The sequence below is a fragment of the Condylura cristata genome, unplaced genomic scaffold (assembly GCF_000260355.1).
Source record: "Condylura cristata isolate star-nosed mole 26May11 unplaced genomic scaffold, ConCri1.0 scaffold00002, whole genome shotgun sequence".
Lineage (NCBI taxonomy): Eukaryota > Metazoa > Chordata > Mammalia > Eulipotyphla > Talpidae > Condylura > Condylura cristata.
Window position 1 is genome coordinate 41,052,635 of NW_004567103.1, and position 24,385 is coordinate 41,077,019.

At 42.1% G+C, this 24,385-nt stretch overlaps 1 protein-coding gene across 2 annotated transcripts in view; it reads left to right on the forward strand.

Annotated features, from left to right (window-relative positions):
* PDE11A (phosphodiesterase 11A) overlaps positions 1–24,385 on the forward strand; it is a 304,831-nt gene that overhangs the window by 193,486 nt on the left and 86,960 nt on the right. For both annotated transcript variants that reach the window (XM_004674489.2, XM_004674490.2), the window contains exons 11-12: positions 17,292–17,438; positions 17,675–17,782. In XM_004674489.2, coding sequence (XP_004674546.1) covers positions 17,292–17,438; positions 17,675–17,782 — 255 coding nt within the window. The remainder of the gene's footprint in view (positions 1–17,291; positions 17,439–17,674; positions 17,783–24,385) is intronic.

Consider the following 24,385-nt stretch of genomic DNA (forward strand, 5'->3'; position numbering starts at 1 on the left):
GATACCTCCCCCATTTTATCTTCTCTAGTGGGCTCAGTCAACATGAGTCACCAGCACGAAATGAGGGTGAAGCTAGAGATCAAGAATTCCCCAACTCTCTTCCTACCAGGCATGTTGGCTAGTGCTGTGGTTTTCTTAAAAGTCTCAGCTCCCAAAAAGTGACGCCCCACTCCTGTATTCTGACAACTGTTTCTTCCTTACCTGTTTCTTCTGTCATTCTTGACTGTTCCAGTGCTAGCCACCACCTTACAGACTCTGTATAGCATGAGCACTTGGCTGTTTATGTCGAAACAAGAGGTGAATTCAGAAAGACCGTATGTATCCACAAAATCCAGAAGCGGCAGAGGAGAAAAGAGCAACCGTGAGTGAGTGCCTGGTAATTCCTCTATGACACTTAATGCACCTGGCTCTGCCCGGGTCCCCTCTTCCCTGGGGACTCAGGAGAGCAGTGGAGAGCTGAAACTTCTATGACCTCTACCACCCCTGGAATATGAGGCTTTCTTAAAGGCTTAGACGTTCCTAACCACCTCTTTCTGAGGAAAGTTCTCTCAGAGAAAGTATCTTTACATCTGTCAGTCAAATTTAACTAACATTTACCAAAGCCTGCCAAAGGTGGTACAAACATGGAGACATCGAGTCTGCTCCTTCCCCCTCAGGAAGCCTCTGTTTAGAAGGGTAAATGCTGCCACACACAGCACTATGCAGAGCGCCTGGCAGAGTGAACCCTCAGGAAGTATTTGTTGAATGAACAAGTAAAAGAATAAGGAAAGCAACTTTAACAGGAAGCAGACTATGGTAAACGCCGTAGAAGAAAAATGGACCAAACATATTGGGAGAATTGATGCCAGAGACTGTGGTTAGTGGCCGGTTAGGGCTTCCTAGAGGAGATAAATAAGAGCACGGCCTTGCGGACAGAGGAGACAGGTGGAGTGAGACAGATTAAGGTTGGCACAGAGAAATCTTTCTGGGGCCTTTTCGAACAGCACTGCCATGCAGCAATTTTCTGCATAAGAGAAATACAGGGAGCACAGGGATGGTAAGGGAGAGCTCATTCAACAAGAGGGCAGATTGGAGAAGGACTCTGTTCCAGCTCTCCACAGAGGACCTCCTGAAACACAGGCAGTCCCACCCCACAATCAACAAGTTTACAACCCCCTTGATCCTTATCTTTTAAGGTGTTTAAATTGAACTTGATGAATCAGGTTTTCTCCAGTGTGTCTTGGTTACCCCCACACTGAACATATATCTTTCTAAGAGAAAATATGTGGAACGGTTGGCAGGGAAAAGAAACCCTTTCTAGGTTGCTTTCTCTAATAAGTCAGGGAGAGGAAGGACTAGAATTATAATCAGAATATTTTTGAAGGTTATGACATTCTTGGATCTGAATTGAGTCATTTATTTTGAATTCTCGGACTTCATTTGCAATAATAATCATCATCTCTTATGGACTGAGTTGTGTGCCTGCAAAATTCTTATATTGAAACCCAATGCACAGTACCTTCAAATGTAGTTATATTTAAAGATAGGGGCTTTAAGGATGTAATTAAGGTTGAATGAGGTTTTAAGATTGGCACCCTTATTCAAAATAACCAGGCTCTTTATAGTAAGTGAAAGAGGCGCTAGGGACACCCTACACAGAGGAAGTCCACAGCAGCTAAGCAGTCACCTGTAAGTCAGAAAAAGAGACACAGGATAGACCCGCCAACACCTTCATCACGGATTTCTAGCCCCCTGAACCATAAGAAAATATATGTTGTTTAAGACACCCAATCTGTGCAATTTTGTTACACCAGCTGTAGCAAACTTATACACTGTCATAGATCAGGGAGCTACTGTGAAGCTTCATACTATACTAAGTATTTTAACCCACTTAACCTTTTTAATGATTCTGAGAAAGTTATTATTATGTCATTTTTCAAAAGAGGAAATAGATGTCCAAGGCCAAAGCTCTAGCAAGTGGCAAAATTCACACACATCTGTTTGTTCCAGGTGCTATGCACTTGGCTTCCCACCATCCTACATTGATTAAGTACTAGCCATTAGAGAAGTATTAGGCTGTAATAATTGCTGATGTTTGAGAATCTTAATCCTTTCCTTGTGAAACCTACACAAATAATAAAAGACAGACTTACAAAGACTAAAGAAAGATTGCGTGGACAAGAATGTCTGGAGTTAATAATGCCATGGCAATGCCAGCGAATGCAAGCCGAGAGCATTGGGATGACTGTGCAGGCAGCAAAGGGTAGTGTAGGATCCTGGTTACAAACACAAGCGGCAGATTCTGCAACTTTTTAGTTACATATATAGTCGTTACTTATAGTTACAGTAACCTGGCCAAGTTACTTCAATTCACAACCTGGGTTTCCTTATCTGCTCTTGGAGCCTAAAACAGGGCTAATAACAAAATATTGCCCATCAGATTGTTGAAGGATTAAATGAGATGCTATAAAGCATCTCACATGATACTTGGTACATTTCAGTAAAGACAGCATGATGGGAAAAACACTCTTCAAATGTCTATTCTGCTTAGCACTTAAAAATAGTCTCTCTAAACATGCTTGGGTTCTTCATTGTTTAAATGAAAATTATAGAGTATTTTCACTGACCTTTAATTGTGGGCTTATAAATGTGATTTTATTTTTTAAATATTTTGACTCATCCAATACATTTAGTGCAAGTCAGATTATCAACATAAACCACCAACACAGTCAGGGCAAAATTAAAATGTTCTACAGTGGGGAAGGACAGTCTGACAGAAAGGCAAGATAAATGGACTAAGAATACTCACAGGAATGATAGAGCAAATTAGAAATAACAGGTGTGTGTATGCCCAGTATTGTGTGCATGGATGTTTGTGTGACTGTGTTTCAGGAACACCTTAACTTCTGGATTTATCCAAGAATAAATTCAGGTACAATTCAAGACTGGGAACTGGGGCTGAGGAACCGACCCCACACCCCATTTTGCCTGGCTTGATATATTGCTCCTTCACTGCAGCTGATTGTTTTATTCAGCCCCGAGAGTAGAAACTTTCTTTAATAATGCTTTGTGTGCTTTTATGGCACATACCAATATAAATATTTACTGGACCTATAACTAAAAGTATATAAATTCGAATTTATCTTGCAGCATAGAGGAACCATGAAAAACAAGTGAAGTGGAGTCTGTTTTTTTGCCAAGAAGATACCCAGCTGCAGGCCAGGACAATACAGAGAGACACTTACTTTCAGAAGTGACAAAGAGGCACTACTATACCTTTTGATGCACACGGTGGGGAATAGTTTCTATTGAATGTATGGATATGGAAATATTTCTTCTCACGAACACACTGGAAAGTGATGATCACTGTATACATGGTGACACACTGCTCTACCCCTAGTAGCCAGCCATAAAGATGGGGACCAGGGTTTGTGGCAAGGGGGGAAAATCATGGAGCTTCATAATGGCCATCAAACCCAGCACCCTAACATACACATGGCAGGGTCAGGTGGACTTTTACCAAAACTATAAAGGGGCTAAGTCGAAGCCCGCTTTGACCCCCCATCATTGTTCAGCTCTTACTTCACAGACCTCCAGGCTCCGAGTGCCTTACATCTGCTGCTTCGTTATTAGTGTTTACCTGTTCCTGTGAATTCTTATGAGTGCCAGTCTTTTGATAAGCCTATTATTTTAAACTACAGAAACTAGGAAGTATGGTGATCATTAGACTTTAGCTATTTGTTAATAAAATGCAGAACCACGTCACCTGGTCCCATTTACTAGTTTCCAAACCCCAATGCATCACCAGCGACTGATGGTGGTCTCACCTCTTACTAGTGCACACGTTCTCTAATCTTTCTCCTTTCATCTTTTAATATCTAGTTGCTGAAATAATTGTTAGGGAATCAGTTTCATTTTCTTAGGGAATCAGTTTCATTTTCTGCCTGCGTCCACCCCAATGCCTCAGGAGTATTTTCCTTGTATAAGAATAATTCTCAGAGCTACATTTCAGGTTGGCGAAATGGAATTATAGCTCATTTCCCCTCCCAGTCTGGCATGTAGGCAGTTAACCTTCCACCGTTGTGGAGAGCATATTTGTGCATAAAGTTGCATTTTTTTCTTTTGCACCAAGAATTGGACATTTCTGACAATCTTTTTCAAGTTTCTGTTTCTGAAATTAATATCTAAATCTGCTCATAAACACCCAAACCTTTAGAAAAATTAGTGTGCCAAAGTTAACAATGGAAAAGCTCAGAGTGCTGGGAGAAATTGTTTTGTTTTCTGAGATGTCTAGATTGTTCTAAAAACATATAAAGTGGCTGTTAATTGGAGTAGAAAGTCTTTAGGACATAAGAAGCCCATGTTTGAAGTGTCCTTTCTTTTAAAGAAAAACAATGTGGGTCATATCTATATTGTTTTCCAAGTGATGACCTAGGTTATCTCCTATAAATCTCTCTTGCAATGTTGTTTCATCTTTTTATCTTGGTGCTTTCTACAGCTAGGCCTATCCATTTAAGTAAACAACCAGTAAAATTTGTCCTCACTCACACATTTGAGAGCCCCTGCTATGTACCTTATAAGCTACCAGGCACCCCGGAATATGGGAGAAGCATCGATGGCTGTGTCTTCCTTTGCTCAGGTACAGCAGAGAGAGACAACAAAGACTCAAAGAAGACCCAGAGTACTGCATATTGAGGTTTGAGATGGGACAGAAGTGATTAAAATCTAAAGTTAGTAGATACCAAAGAAGCAATATACAAAAGGGATGGTGGTTCTGCAGAGCCAAAACTTAGAGCAACAATATACTGAGCTAGACCACACTGGAGGGGTAGTGCTTATTTTACGGTATTTGTCGCTCATGTCTCTAAACCTTAAAGTAATGTAAGTCACACCAGCTCTACCTGTATGTAGCCCCACTACAAAGGCATGGGAAGAAGGTCGGCATGAGAGGATCATGCTAATCTCATGCGGCCAGCATCTTGCCCTCAAATATTCCCTCTGTAAAGACCCGTCTCACTCAGAGAGAAGAAGCAGGTGGTCTCACTACTCAGCCACCCAGCTGGTGAGCTCTGATTGGAGCCTATAAACTAAGACCACGGGGTCAAGGCCCCTTTATGTCTCTGGTGTGCAAACATCCCAAACTGAGCAGGTTCATTGTTGATTTGGGCAGAGGGAAAGCGACTTTTGGAGTCTTATCTCTAGCATGTCTTTAATGCTGAATTGGGACAGAACCCACAAGCAGGGAGGCAGCCAACCAGCCAGCAGCTGAGCCTACTAGCCCCCCAAATCTCTCCTTTAGCCAGCCCTTCCAGCCCAGGAGTCCTTATTTAGATATGCGCATACCCCATGTTTGCTGGCTTCTCAGCACAAGTATCTGTAAGCAAAGGTGTGCAGGGCCCCCAGCTCATATGCCTCAGCACTTTCGCAAATAACACGACCTCACATGTGGGTAATGAAACCTAGGACGAAAGCGAAGCTGGGAGGGGGCTGCTGAAAGAGCATGCGTACCCCATGCTCCTTACAGCCTCCCACTACAGATGGCCCAGTGAGGTATAGACAGTGCATTGGCTTCCCTTAAAGTTAGAAGACTGTTTGACTCACATTACCTGATCTTGGGTTTCTCTCTCTCCACCCTGTGTGTGTGTGGGTGGGGTGGGGGGGTATTCAGAGGTGCTTGTAAAAAAAATTCTCACACTTCAAACCCATCAGGCATATTGTGGCAAAGCTGAGAGAGAACTAGTAATATAACTTTCAGGCCTTCATTCACTCATCCAATAAATATTGAATGAGTCTATTCCATACCCTGTGTGAACAACAGTTAAAACTGCACACACACACAACCCATACCCTCCTCTAGCAGACCTTTAAGAAATAATCACACAGCGTAGCACCTGGAGAAGGGGTGCCATTACCCCTTCTCACAGGGAGTCCTGAGTTAGTTCAGCTTCCCACCCAGGTCAGGTGGGCTCACAAACTTAGTGGGCGTCAGATTCACCTGAAAGGCTTATGAAACACAATTTGAGTTTGTGGCTTAGAACTTAAGGTTTTGACAACAACCCTCCAGGTGACGTTGCTATAGATGGTCTATGAGCCACACTTTGAGAATCACTAGCTTAGGAAAATTTTCCCTGAAAATCACAGAAGAAACTTTTGTTTTTAATTTTATGAACATATAAATCATCTAACATATCAGTTTCTCCTTGCAGTGGTCGCTAGGAAGCTAACAGACACCTTTCTGGCCGCCCTTACAATGCAGGAAGGCCTGTCTACTGACTACTCCTGATCGTATTTTAAACTAGCTTAGTTTCCCTTTGATTCACTTTTCTGAACTAATTTTACCTTTTTATTCTGCTACTGTGTGGATCTTTGGAGTCCACATTGACCATTTTTCGGAACAAAACAGGTTTTATATGTAATACCACTATCACCAGACACAACAAAATACTACTTCGATATTGACTTTGACTAAACTTCAGTAAACTTTTCTAACAGACATTTCTGAGGACTTTTAATCTCTACTGTCTTGGCAACTTTCAAGTATGCTGGGCAGTATTATTGTCACTGAGTGTAACGAAGATTTCTCAGCCTTTTGCACCATTGGCCTCTGCGGCTATCACCCAAGGCCTTGATTGCAGGAGGCGCTTGGGGGCGTGGGCTCGGGGTGCGCGGGCCTGAGGGTGGACAGCTGGCATCGTATGGAGTGGGCGTGCGTAAGTGGGCGCGCCTGAGGCTGGGGACTGAGCTTATAAAGGGAGGCTGAGGCTGGCAGCGTCGGAAGAGGATGGTGTAGGGGCGTGCGGTAGAGAACTACAGAGAGACCCGAGGCAGTTCTTAGACACTCATGTTTAGGTTCTGAATGTCACTAATTCCGTATATCAGTGCAGCCCAGGAACTACCTGTTTGACCATGCCTTGTGCCTGGCCCCAGGAATTCCATACTCCTCACTGCCTCACGGGCTCCCGGGGGCTCCTCAGCCCGTTTGCCAGGCAGCCAGCAGCAGTTGTGGGCCACACCGTCAGTCAGCTGAGCACACGCGCGGAGGCTTTATTGCTCTGTCTCAGTGTTCTGGCTCTTACCCCATGTCTCACACAGGCAAACGTGAGGATTCCCTCAATATCTGGGTTAGCCATAAATATTCTGCTTTCCCCATTTGAAATTTGGCGGGTAAGCAATATTGCACTGGAGTTAGTAAGAAATTGTTTTTTCCTTTCCTGAGCAAGAAAAAAGTTCGTTAAAATGGCACTCCACACTAGTAATTTCTAATAAAAACGGCCCATTGAAAGCTCATGGAAGCACTATCATAGGTGAGTGTTTTAAGCATTTCTTAGCTATGTCTCACATGTCCAGAGAAACCTTCTAGACACCTCCAAGACAACAGGCTCCCTTAGCTTCCTGCTCTTGGATGCTTTCCTTCTGTTGTGCAGAAGTTGTGCAGAACTGACTCACCATCAGTTCCAGCAGTTTAAAGGAGAATTTTGGAGCCCTTGGTATCATCTCCACAGGTTTAATATATAGTAAGCAGGGGACATAAGCCTGCAGGGTGACAGCAGTTTGAGCCCTGTCACCCAGACTGATGTCCACCCTTTTAAAATATGTTTATTTTTTACATCATTTTGTGCATTTTCCCATCTCAGTTGTAATCCCTTGGGCTTCCCACCACCATATCACCTATGCGCCATCACCAAAGTCTAGTGCATTTCCTTCCCCCCCACTGTTTTTGATCCCATTCCCCACTCCACCCCCATAAATTGACGCCCCCCCCTTTTCTCCCTCCCCCTTAGCAGAACTGCGTGCACACACCCATGTTAGGTGTGCACCGTCAGGCACACATGTCCCATGTGCCTTCAGCTTTAACAGGATCAAGGCTACAGGTGATAGGCACAGAGGCTAGTGACATAAGTCTGATGAAGTCACTTACCTGTAACTTCTTTTACCAGTTTCCTTGCTGGGCCAAGGGCCCTATCAGAGCAAGTGATCTTTGCCTGAAGTTTGCTTCTGCTCCCTTAGAGGACAAGTTATTTTTTCAGGATAGTCTTGGGATATATTTTTTAAAGAGTTATTTATGCATACAGAACTGGGTTACAGGCCAGAGGTGCAAGGGCAGTGAGAGGATTCACCAGTACAGGCAGATCGACAAAGTACACTGCTGAAGGGGAGCAGTGGGCAAGGCAGAAGAGGTCTGCAGCGCCATGTGGGATCAGCTCCGGGGCTGGGGAATCGAACTCACACTGAAGCAGGCTGCAGCTAGCATCACAGTGCTGTGCTTTAATCTGTTGCACTACCAGGGAGGGCTTGGTCTTGGGAATATTGAGCTGATTCCTTACTTCCTCTCATCAAGAGCAAAGCTAACAACTGGGGGTTAGTCCAAAGCCACTTGTGAGTTTAGAGATTTTCCCAAGTAGGATTCATATTGTAAACACCAAAATATTACTCCCTCAAATGGATACAGGAGGCTAATCTTAAAAAAATGCTAGGCTGTTCAACTGGATCTAACTCTAAGTACTCATCATGTGTGCAACCCAGGTTAGTTTGCATAATACAGTGACCCTTTCACTTGGCACTAACCCCAGTTTAGAGGCAGAGTAGAAATTATGAGCCAGTCAGAAGTAGACTTCCAGGTGAGAGACACCTCTGCCAATCACAGCTGTGCAAAATTGAGTAAATTGCCCATCCTCTGTTTCATTGCTGCCCTGTACATGGGATTAAAAATACTGTCTACCACTTAGGACCCCTGTGAAGAAAAAATCGATGCATTAAGTGCTAGAACATGTTGTGAGTGCTCAAAAAGTACCAACCAAATAAATAAAGAACCGGCCAAATAATGGTGTCCCTTCCACATCACCACAGCCCAGTCTTTATGTTCAGGAATCCCAGCATCCTACGTTCTGACCTCTGCTCTCTTCCTGGGGGGGGGCAGTAAGGGGGTGGCGTGGGGAGCGAGGCAGCAAGTCAGTTCTCTTTTGAATTACTAGGACTGACCACCACCCACCTTGTTTCTTCCCATTTCCTGAGAATCTCAAAATATAATATTCATGTGTCAAAGTGAGTCAGGATTGTATTTTAACATTTTATAGCCTCTTTGTAAAGCTACCTTTTCAATTTTAGAGGAGGCAGTTTTATGACTCCTTTTGATAACCACTTAACTATTAAGATCCAAACAAAGAAGAGGAATGGTCAAAGGATGATCAGGTACTCCCAGCCAGCCAAGTCCCACTTCTTGAACATTATTCAAATTAGCTCCTGGACTCATAATTCTGTGTTTTCATTTATTGCTGCAGTAAAGTAAATGGTTCTTTTATCCAAATGTTATTTCCTGGCTATTAATTCAGTAGTTATTTTGGATTGTAGCACTCCTTTTAGATTTAGGGATATGATACCTTATAAATATTTAAAAGTTGAAGACTGACAGTTGGAGAAATTGACTTTGATTTGCCTTGTTAATATCCTATGGTTACAATAATTATGCGTTTGGAACGTCTGGTCCTATTTTCTACTTAGCAGAAGAGCTAGGGAGCTTGTAGTCCTCTGACAGGACATAGGGCAGCAGAACTTGCTTCGCAAGTCTTTCACAAACCAGAGCGTCACACATCTCAGAACAAACCCTTTATTTCTCTCTAGAAACTGCTCCTGAACCCAAGAATTTGTGGATGAAAACAACATACTTCTTAAAGTAGCTAAACATGGTCATTCTTGAAAGGTTTGGGATTTTCTCCCCACCTATAAGTGCCAGGCAAAGGTTTACGACAGGGCTCAGGGTGAGCTACAGACTGGTGTGATTTCACCGTGGATTAATCAGGCTGTAAGAAGGGGAAAGACAAGGTCGATAAAGATGGGCCTTGGTGAACGCAAGGTCATCCTACATTTTTCAACCTAGTGTTCTTATTTCCTGTGAACATTTCATGATGAAAAAGGGCCTATATTCTTTAATTTTTAAGATAATTAAGTGAATTTAGTTCTTTCAAGGTAGAGAAGTTATAATGGCATCAGAGCACACACTATTAATAATCTGCAAGACAATCTCCCTTGTAAGCAGCAAGACTCTTGCTTGCACTTTCTGCTCCGTGGCAACAAGCTGCCCATTCAGTCAAGCTCCTCTCTTGAAGCCACACAAACTTGCGTCTTTTGGCTCAGGGAATCTACCCTTTTGGGAAATGATTTTCTACCTGTATTTGAACTTGAATTTGAACTACAATAAGCACAGGTCATGCCAAACACATGGTATTCTCACTAAGCAATCCCTGAAACAGGTGATGGGGGGGGGGGAGGTTGTTCTGGAGAGTCCCTGAGAGAAAGAAACATGGTGTCAGCCTCTAAGACAGTCGTGCAGCCTGATAAGCAAGGTCAGTATTCTGCGACCATCTCAGGCTGGCAAGGTTCATCATCGGTTCAGGCAGCTTGGAAAAGAACCTTGGAACCCTTAGCATCCTCCCCACAGGATTTTTTTTTTTTTTAATAATGTAATAGTTTATTTTTTACATCATTTTGTGCCTTTTTCTATCTCAGTTGTCATCCCCATGGGCTTCTCACCATCATTTCACACATGTGCCATCATCATAGTCCAGCGCACTTCCCTTCCCCCACCGTTTTTGATCCCATTCCCCACTCTACCCCCGTAAATTGTCTCTGGTATATAGTTGTTCATTATAGTTATTATTTTCTCTCCCGGTCCTTTATATTCCTGCTATGAGTGAAACCACCTTATATTTTTCCTTTTCTTTCTAGATTATTTCACTAAGCATGATCCCTTCCAGCTCCAACCATATTACTGCAAAAGGCATGAGTTTATCTTTTTTGATTGCTGAGTAATGTTCCACTGTGTATATGGACCACATCTTTTTAATCCAGTCATCTACTTTTGGGCATTTGGGTTGATTCCATGTCTTTCCTATTGCAAATAAAGCAGCAATAAACATTCCCCACAGTTTTTTAATACAGGGGAAATAAGCCAGCAGGGGGACAGCAACTGTGCCCCCCTGAGAATCTCTGCACAGTTGCTGTCTCCCTGTTGCTTTCCCCGTGCCTTCTACTGCACTCCACCGCCCCGCCCTCTGCTTTCACCCCCATCCTCTGTGATGCTGCCCTTACAGGTTCAGTTTCTCAGCTCAGGTGCACACGCCTAGCACACCCACACCGTGCGTGCTCCAGGTGCCGCCAGCAGACATGCGTACAAGCATAGATGCTAACATGTGTCAAACATAGATGCTAATGGCGGGAGAGCAGAAAAAAGTTGATCACTCCCCTTTCCTTACAGTCCACGTCCTCAGGGCTTTTTCACCACACAAACTGCACACATATTTCCCTTGCTGAACATGAATATTGCAACCATAACCCATAAAACTAAACAGAATACAACTGAATATACAACCAAGAGTACAACTAAGCCAGGCACAAAGGTGTTAGAGCACCAACCTAGAAGTAAAAAAGGCACCAGCAGATAATCCATCAAGTCTGCTGCCGAGGGCATGCTCGTGAGAGGGGGAGCCACACTATTCACCCCACAGCATCTGCGGGCACACACCGGGAGCCATCAGGCTTCCTGGCCTTCTCTCACTGTGGTCTCAGCCACAAGCTACGCACTCCACCTCCATGATGCACTCACTTGGAGAATTTCAACACACTACAGTTTTATGGGGCGATTGCTCAATCCCAGATGTACTCACTGCTGTCACTCCAGCACTCAGCCTTCACAGCTACCAGTGTGGCAAGCAGACCCCTGTACTAAGACCAACCCTTTGCACACACACGGGTCGGGGACCCATGGATAGCAAACTCCGCACGTGGCCTCTGGCCCCCACTTGTCCCCTGTGGGTAAGTTCCTTGGCCGTTATCCTATTTGAAAATGATTAGGGCAGTCCTCCTGGCACAGGGTACATGCCTGAGGTCTGGAGTTCCCACAGTCCATTTTCTTGTGGGCATGAACCTCTGGTGTTCTTGCAGTTGCTTCCATAATTCTAACAGATATGCATCGGATTTACCTTGCATTTTAGTACAATCTACATTTGCTTTCACTGTATCTGTCCACATTTAGGTGTGGGTAACTTTAACAGGTTATGTGACTTTAAGTCTTTCTTGCCCTCATTGGTGCAACAATTACCAGTATTCCCTTTGAGTCTGACAGCTCTCGATGTCACCAAGCTGGCTATCTCAGTGGTGATGTCATCTATTTGATGACCCCCCATAGGGTGCTAGAATCACCATCAGGTATCCAAATGTGGACAACCGGGCACTTTCCAGTACCAAATCCCTCATTCCTGCTGTGAAACACTCTTCGTCAGAGCCATGAACATTCACATTAAATCTGGCCTGCCGCATCCCCAATTCTCGTACCTGTACCAGCTCGGCGGATGTCTGCCATCTGCTCACAGTCCCTGGCTCATCTCCTACATCAGCCTGCACTGTCCATCCAGCAGCCATTATCTTGTCCAGCAGCGTGATTGGCCTGGCCACACAGCCCGCTGTTCTGCAGCGCAGTCTCAATAATGGCTGCAGGGTCGCTAAGGCCAGTCTCTCCATCTTTTGTGCTGTGCACATAATCCATCCAACCCCCAGGCCCCACAAATGGTGCAGCCAGGTGCCGTGGCGTCTCCTGGTTTCTGACGGTTTTTTAATACAGTTCCACCTGGGTGTGTGGTCGGTACACAGTAAATTCTATCATTGTGGTGGCTCAGTGGCCTGACCCTCTGGGGCCATGGGCCACTGTTACTCACTTTCTAAATTACCATGGGGCATGCCCAGAGCACGGGGCTAGCCTCCTCCTCCTCTCCAGGACTAAGGCGTCTCCAGAGTGGTGGCTTTTCTTGAGATCTCATCCTCCAAATCCTTAAAACACTGTCGCAGTTCCTGCATCTCATCCTGCAGCTCCTGGACCCAGATGGCTCGCTCTGCATAGACTCTGGCAGAGCTGTGAAACAACCATCCCACAGCACCATTGCCCCAAAGGCTCTATATCCATACAGGGCCTGTTGCAACTGCAGCTACCTCTGCCATCTATCTCTGGCCATTCCTGGGAAGTGTCCACTGGGAGAGGTGGCTGCCACTTGGTATCATCTATCGTAGCCAGCCACCCTGCCATCGCTCGCCAGGTTTCAAAGGACTCCGTACCTGTCTGTGTTGAACCACCCTGCCATCTACACCATTTGTTCTGCAGCCATCCCAGGTTGAGTAGGTTCATCATCGGTTCAGGCAGCATGAAAGAGAAACCTGGAGCCCTTTGCTCCATCTCCACAGGTGAAGGGGGAGATAAGCCAGCGGGGAGTCAGTAATCTGGGCTCCCCTGCGAATCTCTACCTTCTCCAAAGCTCTCACTCCTCTCCACCACACGGTCCTCTGTTTCTCCCTCCGTCCTCTGTGATGGCGGTCGCTTTTGGCTCAGCTGTGCCTACTTACGCATGCCCACACCACACTCAGGCATGCAAATAAGACCACAGGTATGGATCATAGATGCTAATGGCGGGAGGGCAGAAAACATCTGATTGCTTCCATTCACCTACGGTCAGGAAGGACACATAACTTTCAGGGGCACAGGATAAGAGGAGGTTTGCATGGCTGCCACAAGGCCTGACCACACAAAACCAAGGGGACAAACAACTCAAAACTGGCTTTCCTCTGAGTTCTCCAGGTTGACCATTGAAGGCATCATTTAATAAAGATCATTTCATTAAGTTTTTGCATAAAAATGGTAGACTAACACCTTTATTTTCTTTTGTCCCTTCCCAAGCCACACTAAAGCAACAATTTGAAAGCTAGAAAACCAAATGAGTACTAAGTAATTTATCACTCCCAAGAAGGCAAACTAACACAGACATGGAAATAGCTGAGAAACAAACAAATTTATACCACAGACTCTCCCCACAAATAGCTCTTATAGTGGCTTATTAATACCTTTGGAAGAAGGGGTAAAGTTGGGGTTATAATCAGAAAAGTGGAAAATCTAAGAAGGAGTTAGCCCTCCAGGCCTTTTGTCCCACCCCTCTCCTCTGTAAAGACTGGAGCTTATGCTCAGAAGAGGATCTTTTGGGGTCCCTTCCCCATCAGGCTCCATTCAGAAGATTCTCTGTAGAATCTGAGCAGCTAAAGTGGAGAGACATAAGGATAGCAACCTATGGTGGCTTCCCCAAGGAAACAGGATGGTCAGAGCGCTTTACAGAGAACCTCCAGTAGCAATAACAGAGGCGTTCAGAGCCCCACTTTTAAACAGGAGCAGCAAACAAAGGTCACTCTACAGCTAGGGTGATCCTCCAAAGTCTCTAATACATTAAAATGAGTCACTGAAGAATAAGTTTATTAAGAGACTGAATCATCAACAGATAAAGAAAATATGGCATATATATATATACACATATATATGCAATAGAATATTATTCAGTTTTTAAAAGGGAAATATTGTCATATGATAAAACATGCATCAAACGTTGAGACACATTATAATTGAAGTCAGCTAATCACAAAAAGACAAACATTGCCCGACTCCACCTGTAGTCAAACTAAACATGGAAAGTTCTGGTGGCCAGGACCTGGGAGGATGGCAAAGGGGTGATTGTTGTTCACAGGTTAGGGAATCTCAGTCATAAAAGATGAAAGCTTTCCAGATAGCTATTGTACAGCAGTGTATATATAGTTAACAATACTGTGTTACACACATAAATATTAAGAGGATAAGTTATGTTACTATAAAAAGAGAGTGTGTGTGTGACTATAATAAGGTGAAGGAAGTGAAGTAGACTATAAAGAGAGCAGGGAGTCACATAGAATTATCATTAACATCCTTAGAAAAGGATGAAATAAGATGCTATTTTAAAAAAAAGGAACACCAGATAGCAAAAGAAAAAACTCTTAGAAATGAAAACTATGATATTAATGTCCTAAAAATAAGAAGTCGCTAGAAAATAAATCAGAAAGAAAGAGAAATGAAATATAGAGGGAAGATTAAAGGAAAACCAGTCCAAAGATCAAATAAAGGAAATTCCAGAAAAATAAGAGAGTAAAAGAAACCATCAGAGCATCAGAGAGTTTTTTTTTTTTTTCCTGGAATTAAAGGACATGATTTTCCAAGTAGGGCTCACATAGTACTTTGATTCTGGAGGCAAATAAATTCACATCTAGATACCTTCCCTAGCATTTCAGAACTCTAAAAAGATTCTACAAAAGCCAGGCAGGAGGGGGAGTTGCCTTCAAATGATAAATACTCAGAAGAGTTTCTCAAAGGTATTATCTAAAACTGAAAGAGCAGTGTCTTCAAAATATAATGGGATGATTTCCAACCTGTAAAACTAGCTCAACTCTTCCTTAAATGTGACAATGATTTGAAGATGTTTCAGACATACAGAATCACAGATTTTTCTACCACACCTCTCCTTGGGATGCTATTGGGGAATGTGTCTTATGCATCATGAGGAGAGGAACCAGGAAAGAGAAAGATGTGTGGCTATCTATGCGAGAGAGCGGTAAAGAGATCCAAGAATTAATGGTGAAGGAACCTCTAGCACAAACTTTCCAGTCTACCATCCCAGGTTTCGGAAGTTGAGAAAATTTCCACGAAATTGATGGAATGTCCCAAGATGAGTCTAGCTAACTGGTGGAGATTTCAGGTTGTATTAGTGATAAGTACATGGAAAAATAATCACCCATTAAAGATAATTACTAGCTCAGAATACAAAATGTTGTCAAGGAAAGGAAATGTCATCATAGGAAATTGTGTCTTAGCTATGAATATCTTTTCTCTATAATCATGATAGTTTAGTCCCTGAATGTCTCTGAACAAAGTTAATATATTTTTTGTCAGTGAGTAAGGTTAGTTAGTATGTGAGGCAGCAGAGGTTGACAGATAAAATGTAAAGCAGATCAATCCTCATCTTTACCTATGGGAAGTCAGTAGATAATGCTAAAGCAAAATAATCAAGAAATAAAATTATAAGCATCTTACATGGCCAAACAAAAATGAAATTACCCAGGTGATTTGAAAGTGGTTGCCTCTAGGTGAGGGAAAGTTTTGGTACCAAATAGTTCTCTGTGTGTACTTTTGTATAACTACCCTTGCAACCCTATTTTACTCTTAAAACTACACATGCTGCTATATGTGATTAAAGATGTATAGGGCCAAGACCTCTTCCACCACCATGTTTGAGTTTCACAAGCCTTACCTTTTTAATTTCAAGGACTTAAATTCCTCAAAGATGTTAATATATCAAAATGATTAACTGAAGGTTAAGCTGATTAGCTTTTTAGTAAAAATAAGCAATCTGAAGAATAGAAGGTAAACTGTCCTGTAATTTATATATGTGTTCATTTTTTTTTATCCATGTTGTGGGGAATATACAATGTTCAGATTTTAACTGAGATATATACAGCTGTGGGGAGCATGGAGTTGGGACGGACTGATTATATTGCTTCAGGATTGCTTAGAGTGATCAGAGTAGGTTTAATTGCTCAAAGTAGTCCCTGTATAAATTACCCCTGGGGTAATTTACAACTAGAGACTGGACTAGAAATACAAATTCAGAATGATCCCTACAGGCATAAAGATGACTTTCTTACCAAGCATGGTCTAAAGAATATAGTAAACCCAATGAAAAAAGCATAAAAACGATTTCTGATGTTTTTTTTTTTCCCTTTTAAGTTTGTGTGGAGCAACTGATTTAAGAGCTACATAGCTTGAGTATTTGGAAATCCCTGAATATGTATGAAGTGTATTATAATTACACTGCTGTGTTTATATAGAATGAAGCTAAACAGTACAGCAAATTCATTCCTTCACCGAAACATATGCTTGTGCTAGCCCTCCAAACATTTCTATTTTATTAGGAAAAACATATTTTGCAGCAGATATGTGCTGTCTGATCCTTCCCATCCTTTGGAATATACAGGACATTTGCGTAACAAAGAGCATGTGCACAGTTACAGGATACAAGGATACAAGAACAAGGCAAAATGGTGTATTCCCATGTCCTTCTCCTGAATAGCAGCAATTAAAATTCACAGCTGCTGGCTGCCAGATGTTTCTTGCATTTAGTGCTTTGTAATGTGCATCAGAATATATTGTATGACTGTGGTTTCAGTCAACTAGACAGCTTTGTATTCTAAATTCTGCAGACTAGATCTAGTGTGTATATTTTTTCTTCAGATTAGCTTCCCTTCCCATCCCCCCCTTCATTTGCTTGAGGCATTTGCAGTTCAGAAACAAAAGACATTTCCAGCTCAGAGTTTAGCTGTATCAGAGTGTAAGTGCAGGTCAGGTCTGATTTATGTGGCACGTCTGATAAGCAGGAGAGGAGAGCTGGTGAACTTGGCTTGACTTATGTCCCCTGCTTCTGTAGGCAGCCACCATCCCTCTGGTGTCAGAACTTGCCATCGGTGACATACATTTTGATGACTTTTCTCTGGACGTTGATGCCATGATCACCGCCGCTCTTCGGATGTTCATGGAGCTGGGGATGGTACAGAAATTTAAAATTGACTATGAGGTGAGGTATTCTGTCACCTATGACCCCTGAGAGGCACCAGGGACAACATGGGGGCCCCTGGAGCTTCTAGCTTCCCAAGTGCAAACCATGGGGAGATCATCCCTGCACACCTGGGGGATACAGGTCAGGGAAGGGTGTTGGTCACTGCGGGTGACTCAGACATAAGGCCTGCTTTTGAGAATGGACCACCGGACACACTACCACCGCCTGACACCACCTTCCCCTTCCTGTTTCAGACACTGTGTCGGTGGCTTTTGACAGTAAGGAAAAACTACCGGATGGTGCTGTACCACAACTGGAGACACGCCTTCAATGTGTGCCAGCTGATGTTTGCAATGCTGACCGTAAGTGTGTCAGTGGCGGTGGAAGGTCATCTGTCACTGGCGGGGCCCTCCAGACTTTCTCCTTTACATTTCCATTTTTCTGACAGATTTTTACGTGATTTACTTTATGTTGGAACTTATGGGCCCTCCTTATGGGAGTATATATTTCACAACCATTTTTCAGCTTTAACATTGTAAAATCACTGGCACGTTGAAGTAAGGAAGCCTTGGAATGACAGCTTGAGACTCTTTTCAATGTTTTATCTTGGGAAACAGTTTTTTTTTAAAAAAAAAAGGAAAAGAAAAAAGAAATGTGTGTATTCTCAAAGTAATCCTTTTGCAAAGGATGTGTGGATGAGTAACAGAACAAAGAGGACACTGGGTAAGAGGGGTTAGGGCAGCCACCATAGAGGCTGTGAACTTATTTACCACAGGAACACAGAAACCCTCGGGCAGTGGTTACCAGGAGAAATGCCCCAGGAGGCTAAGGGAAGGAGCTGGTAGGACTTTAGCTCCCGGGGCTTAGGGGTACATTAGGCTTAACCTCCCTGCTCCTGGGCAGGTGGCCAGTTTGGGTTGTGGAGATAGCATGACCAGCGGCCAGTAGCCAGTGTATTGTAAGCCTTGGAATTTAACCTAAACACAAATGATTGTGACCAAGATTGAAACAAAATCCTCTATTCATCTCCATTTGCTGGCAAGAAATACAGCTTGTTTCAGTCTAATTTCCACATATCCTGTTAAAACCATCACAAAGTAAATGTTTTTTGATTAAAATACACTAGTTTCTTTGCCTGATACATACATAACTATGTGCACACACACGTGTGTGTAAACATATTTATTTACCATATTTAAAAAAACAAGTGTTGGACTTTCATAACCTAACTAAATACTTTACATCTTTGCTCCCAGATTAAAATTTAAACCCAAATAGGAGACACCAAAGGACATACTGTGGTCTAAGTGAACAAAGACTTTTACCCCTTTTAAATGCTCTGTCCCTTTCTCTGCCTATTAAAATATTCCTCCTCTTTTAAGGCACTGATCTAATGCCAGTTTTTCTGCAGTCTCCCCAAGCATCAATAATTACTTCTTTTCTGCACTGTGTCTAGCCAACACATCTTTCTCTCTGCTGTGTATTTTAAGTCACAGATCTCTGATGTGCCTATAAAGCAAGCAGCTCAAGGCTGAAGAGATAATCTCTTATCTTTCAGCAACATTCACTGATTTGCTCCATGTCTCCTTACTGAGGGCCTCGCCAGCAGTTTGCCCTCTTATCATTCACTTGGTAGGCTTTCAACAAATGTTTGCTGGCTTGGCTTGAACTCAAAGGTTCATGTAGCATAAGAAGGTGGCATCAAAGTGTCTTCTCAGTTATAATCAGGAGCTATTTGTTTGGGCCCCCAGTGGCTTAGGGAGCAAGCTGGCCAGGTCTGGCAAAACTGGCCGGCCCTGGCCTTCTGTAACATACCCATGACAGCAGCCAGCCGCTCAAGTGAGGAAGCAGGATGCTTTGAATTATAACACTTTATTATTCAAGTGCCAACACTACTTGAAAATAATCACTTTCATTTTGCTTTTCCTTATCAGAGCTCAGGAGATAAGGAATAATTCTCTGTATACAGAGTCCCTGTGTCTGACTCAGAGAGGACATTAAATAAACATATTGCTAACCTATTGTTTTGGAAAACCTATGGATTGATGGTGAATTGCTAACATAGGGAAGCAGGAACCTTGCTCAAGAATGGAAAAGGGAATGACAGTGATTTATGGACTGGAACTGTCAGAGACAGAGACAGACTTTCATGACAGACCTTAAAATAGTTGAGTTGGGGTGGGGGAACCATAAGAATGTTGAGCTTCTTGGATGGACACTTAGGGGTCAAAGAAAATACATTCCCAGTTTGTCTGGTTTGTTTGTTTGTTTGTTTGTTTGTTTGTTTTGTTTTTTGATAAATGTTTCCATTGCTCAGACAATCTTGATTTTTTTTTTTTAAATAATACACAGTCTTGATTTTTCTCAAGAAAATAAAGATAGCAGAACTCTCAAACTGTGTCACCACGTTTGGGTTCTGATACTGTGGTTTTTTTGGCAAGTGTTCAGCAACCTTGAGGAATGACACTGCTGGAGAAGGTTTGGTTTTTGTTTTGTGTTTATTCTGCTGCAGAAAGAAGAGAGCTCACCGTTAAAATTCTCTTAGGGTGGGGGAAAGGATTGTGATATACAAACATGACTTCGGAAAGAATATATTAGTGATTGTTTTTTCTCTGTTGCATTGAATCGAGTAGCCACATCTGGAAAAGAGATTACTATTTGCCCATTAAGTTCTGTTGAACTTGACTAAGGATTCCAATAGGTTGAAAATGTCAACTTTTGTTGGTCCCTTACACAAATTGTTTGTTCTCCAATTTAACACTGGAAACCTAGATATTCAGAATGTTTGAACTAAGAAATAATTACAGAGAAAACAAGGATTGCTTGATCAGTTAAAAAAAAAAAACTAATTTTGGACCCTCCCTGGTGGCACAGAGGGTTAAAGCACAGCACCAAGAAGCTAAGGCCACTTCAGCATGAGTTTGATCCCCACCTGCCCCAGAGGTGATCCCACATGGTGTGTCAGACCTCTCCTGACTCACCCACTGCTCCCCTCAGCAGTGTACTTCCTCAATCTGCCTGTTCTGCTCCCCACTCTGTCTCTGGTGAGTCCACTCACCACCACTGCATCTCTGGCCTGTACCCCAGTTTTTTTTTTTTTAAAAAAGCTAATTTCGGCCCTTCCTGGTGGCACAGCGGGTTAAAGCACTGCACTAAGAAGCTTAAGCCACTTCCACATGAGTTCGATCCCTGCCTGCCCCGGAGGAGATCCACGTGGCATGGCAGACCTCTCCTGACCAGCCTGCTGCTCCCCTCAGCAGTGTACTTCGTCAGTCTGCCTGTTCTGCACCCCACTCTGTCCCTGGTGAATCCTCTCACCCTCTGCATCTCTGGCCTGTAGTCCAGTTCTGTATGAATAAATAAATACATCTTTAAAAAAAGAAAAAAAAGCTAATTTCAATTCTAATTTCTGGATTACTCCTGCCACCTATAGCAAAATGATAAGCTCCTTATTTCCATGAATGGTACTAATGCTTCAGGCACTCCTGAAGGCTAGAGAGTCTTTCACTACCTTTCCCTCATGAGTGGTTATATTTACTTTCCAGTGATCTCATATTCCATCACTGTATATTGATAGCGAATGCAATTTCTCTCACTGTATACCAACCTCTAGATTCAGCCTGAGTCACAAAGCCCAGAAAGCAAGGCGTACATGTGCTGAATTTTCCTCTAGATGGCACTCCAAGGCAAAGTTTACCAACCAGTTGCCAGGAAAGGAGGAAAACCCTTAGTGACCTCTGAAGTGTTTTTGTTTTTTTTTTTCCCTAGGACAGGAGATATTGTGGCACCAACACCCACATCCTTGTCTTAGGAAAGACATCGTTCACAGGTGTCTTGGTGGTGGTGATTTTTATGGATACAACACCTGAGAGGAGAAATCAAATATATAAGTAAAATGAACAACGATGTAAAAATTTAAAAAGAAAGAAAGAAAAAGCCATCAAGTCAGAAGAACTTCTTTTATTAGGATGGCCCTGCATTAGGACTGCCCCTGCCCACTGGGTGACTCCATGAATAATACAGCACTGTCTGTGTGGCTTTGTATCTGTGACTATGTGTTTTTCTAGGTCCACTGACTCTGGGAATGGAAAGTGGTGTTGTGCCACTGCTGAGCAAATTATGATATCATATGCAATAGGAAAGCAAGTAATATCCATAGCGGCTTCCTAACCTTTACCTATGAAATCATGTCCAACACAGAAAATAAGTTTATTGCCTGGGAATTATATTTGCAGAAGTGTCCAGCCACAAGTCTAAGTAACAGAGCAGTTTTGTTTCTCTAGAAATAATAATTTAAAAAAGAATGAACTGCTTTGTAGGCTAGGCAATTTAATATAAAATGGCGGAAATTTAACTCACTAGAAACTCTGTTAATGACTTACTAATTTATTCCATGCTTCTGGCTTGAAATCCAATTTTTTCTAAATCAAAGCTTCACTACTCTGTGTCTAAAGACATTGTTAGGTAGTTAAAACTTACCAAATATTTTTAATTTATTGAATAAATGCAGGCTGTTAGACTAGTTACTTCTGTGGTCAAAACAAGGCAGAAACCTGCAGCTTGAGACTAATTATACAAACTCTCTTTATTTATGGAAGCTTGTAGAATAAATATTCTGTCAAGTACATACATGGTGAGAGATAACAAACATGTTTCCTATATTCGCAATGTTGATCTAATAAAGGAAACGACCATGCTTTTGTTTGTATTCTGTAAAATAAAAGGCATGGAGAAGGGGCAAGGTTGCAGAGACATTTTTCGGTTTTATAAATGATGTATGAGCTCTGACAGATTTTCCAGGGAGAAAAAAAGGTTTCCTTAAGAGTCAGTATTCTTTACTATCCCATAAATGTACTCATTAGCACTTTGGACCATACCCTGCATGCTGTAGGGCTCAATAAAGATTCATTGAACGAGTGGATTTAGTTTAGGGTAATGTTATTCAGGGACCAGGTTGCAGAGGGTCCAGTTTTTTAGAAAAAAAAAAAAAACAAACTATAAGATGATGAACAACTATCTCTGCTAGAAATCTTGTTCTTTCTTCATATCACACTAAGGTTCAGCTAGGGTTCATATAGAATATTATGATCTTGCAGAATTCACTGGATATGAAAAGAGAAGAGCACATGATCACATTAAAATTTATGGTGGTGCTGGCGGTGTCGCGCTGGTGGGGAATTGCAGTTAAACACTAATAATAACCAAGTATCACAGCAAACACACTGACACCCCCTGACATTTACGGGGGGTTTCTTAGATCTTAAATGTGGAGGAATCATGTTTAAGTCCATATTTGTGTTGTCAACAAGGTTATTTTCAGAGATAAGCGAAGTCATTTTATTGATAATTCAAACTAGAGAGCAGAGGGGAAGTTTAGAGAGAAAAATCCATCCTATTCACCAGTTTGAGGAGAATGTGCTGCCCGATGCCTGGCGTTTCAGGGAAGTCCTTGATTTTTGAAGCAGAAAATGTCTTCTGGAAGGATCTTTAACAGCACAATGAGAACTCCGCACCCTCCTTTAAAAGAGACAGAGCCAATTAAATTTTTAAATAACATATTTTTGCTCAATAACTGGAATCCTAATATCAATAGAAATTGATTTCTTTATAAATTATAACACTAGCAGATACAAAGAGATCATATTTTGTCCTGTAACTGACTATAACAAAAATAACAATCACACTTGTAATCCTCAAACATTTTATATTGCATTTCTTTATCAATATTAAGTAGTAGTTTCATTCATTTAAAAATGAATGGCAGCACTGTCTTAATAATACAATAAAATCTCCATGTTAGAAAAATTAATTATTTGCATGTAGGTATAGCTGATTTTCAGTGTAACTCAAAATGACGTTTTTAATTTAGGAAAGGAGTAAGTTTTACTCTGTTTGTAAAATATCAGCTCTGGCTTCATAAATTAACTTTAGAGATAATCAGTTTGAATACCATGTTTGAATTACATTTAAGACTCCTGTCCTTTAATTATTTAGGCAGGTTTCTATTTTTATTCTCTCAGATCCCCAATTAGGAATACCATGCTTCTAGCTGACATTCCCTTTATCCACATTTCTTTTATAAAAGGATAAAGGCAAAGCCACACATAATTAAGAACCTGGAGTGCTAATAACCAAACATCCAATTGGGCAGAAGGATAATCCAATCCATTTCCTCACACAGGAGAGTAACCTCCATAACTCACTTTAAGCGCTGCCATTCATGAGTTATGGGTCATTCCCTTTCTAGTGAAAATAAATTCTCCCACACCATCAGCCCGAGCTGGGTGTTTTTCTTAGGACATGTAAATTGTAAAAGCATTTGAACATAAGCATGTCCAGCATTTCAGGGAAAATAAGCTCTTGCTCAGGAACACAGGCTTGTAAGAAAATGTAATGGTTCCAGGGCTGAGACTGCACAGTTACAATATAGGATTTTTGATTAAGTAAATTTATTCCTGAGATTTTTATGGTGTTGGTAAACTGCTTAACCTGTCGCTTTGTGTTTTATGACACCAGCCGAATATTCCAGCTGAGAAGCAGAGCCAGGGCCTTTATCACAGCTTCCATTTCCCACCCCTCATGACTGAGAAGTTGCACTTTTTTCAGGGGCGGGTGCCGAAGGGTGTGGAGTTGGGAGCTGTGAAAAGTTTTGATTTTTCATGCATCTCATGTCTCATTTTGCTCAATGATGGCCAATAAAGATTTGGGGAAGCTTTGAAAAGATCTCATATATTTAAAATTCATCCACCAACCAACTAGACTTTGCCTGATACATGGAGAAGTCTGCATAATTAATGTTCACCAAGTGATCTGCTTCATCTTTTGTGCTCACAAACCACAGATCAAAGTATATTCAATTCACTAGCAATGTACACAAAATATAATCTGTGCTTCTAAACATGAGCAAAACATGCTTCATCCTTAAAAAAAAATCACAAAGCAAATACATTCTTTACAAAAATGGC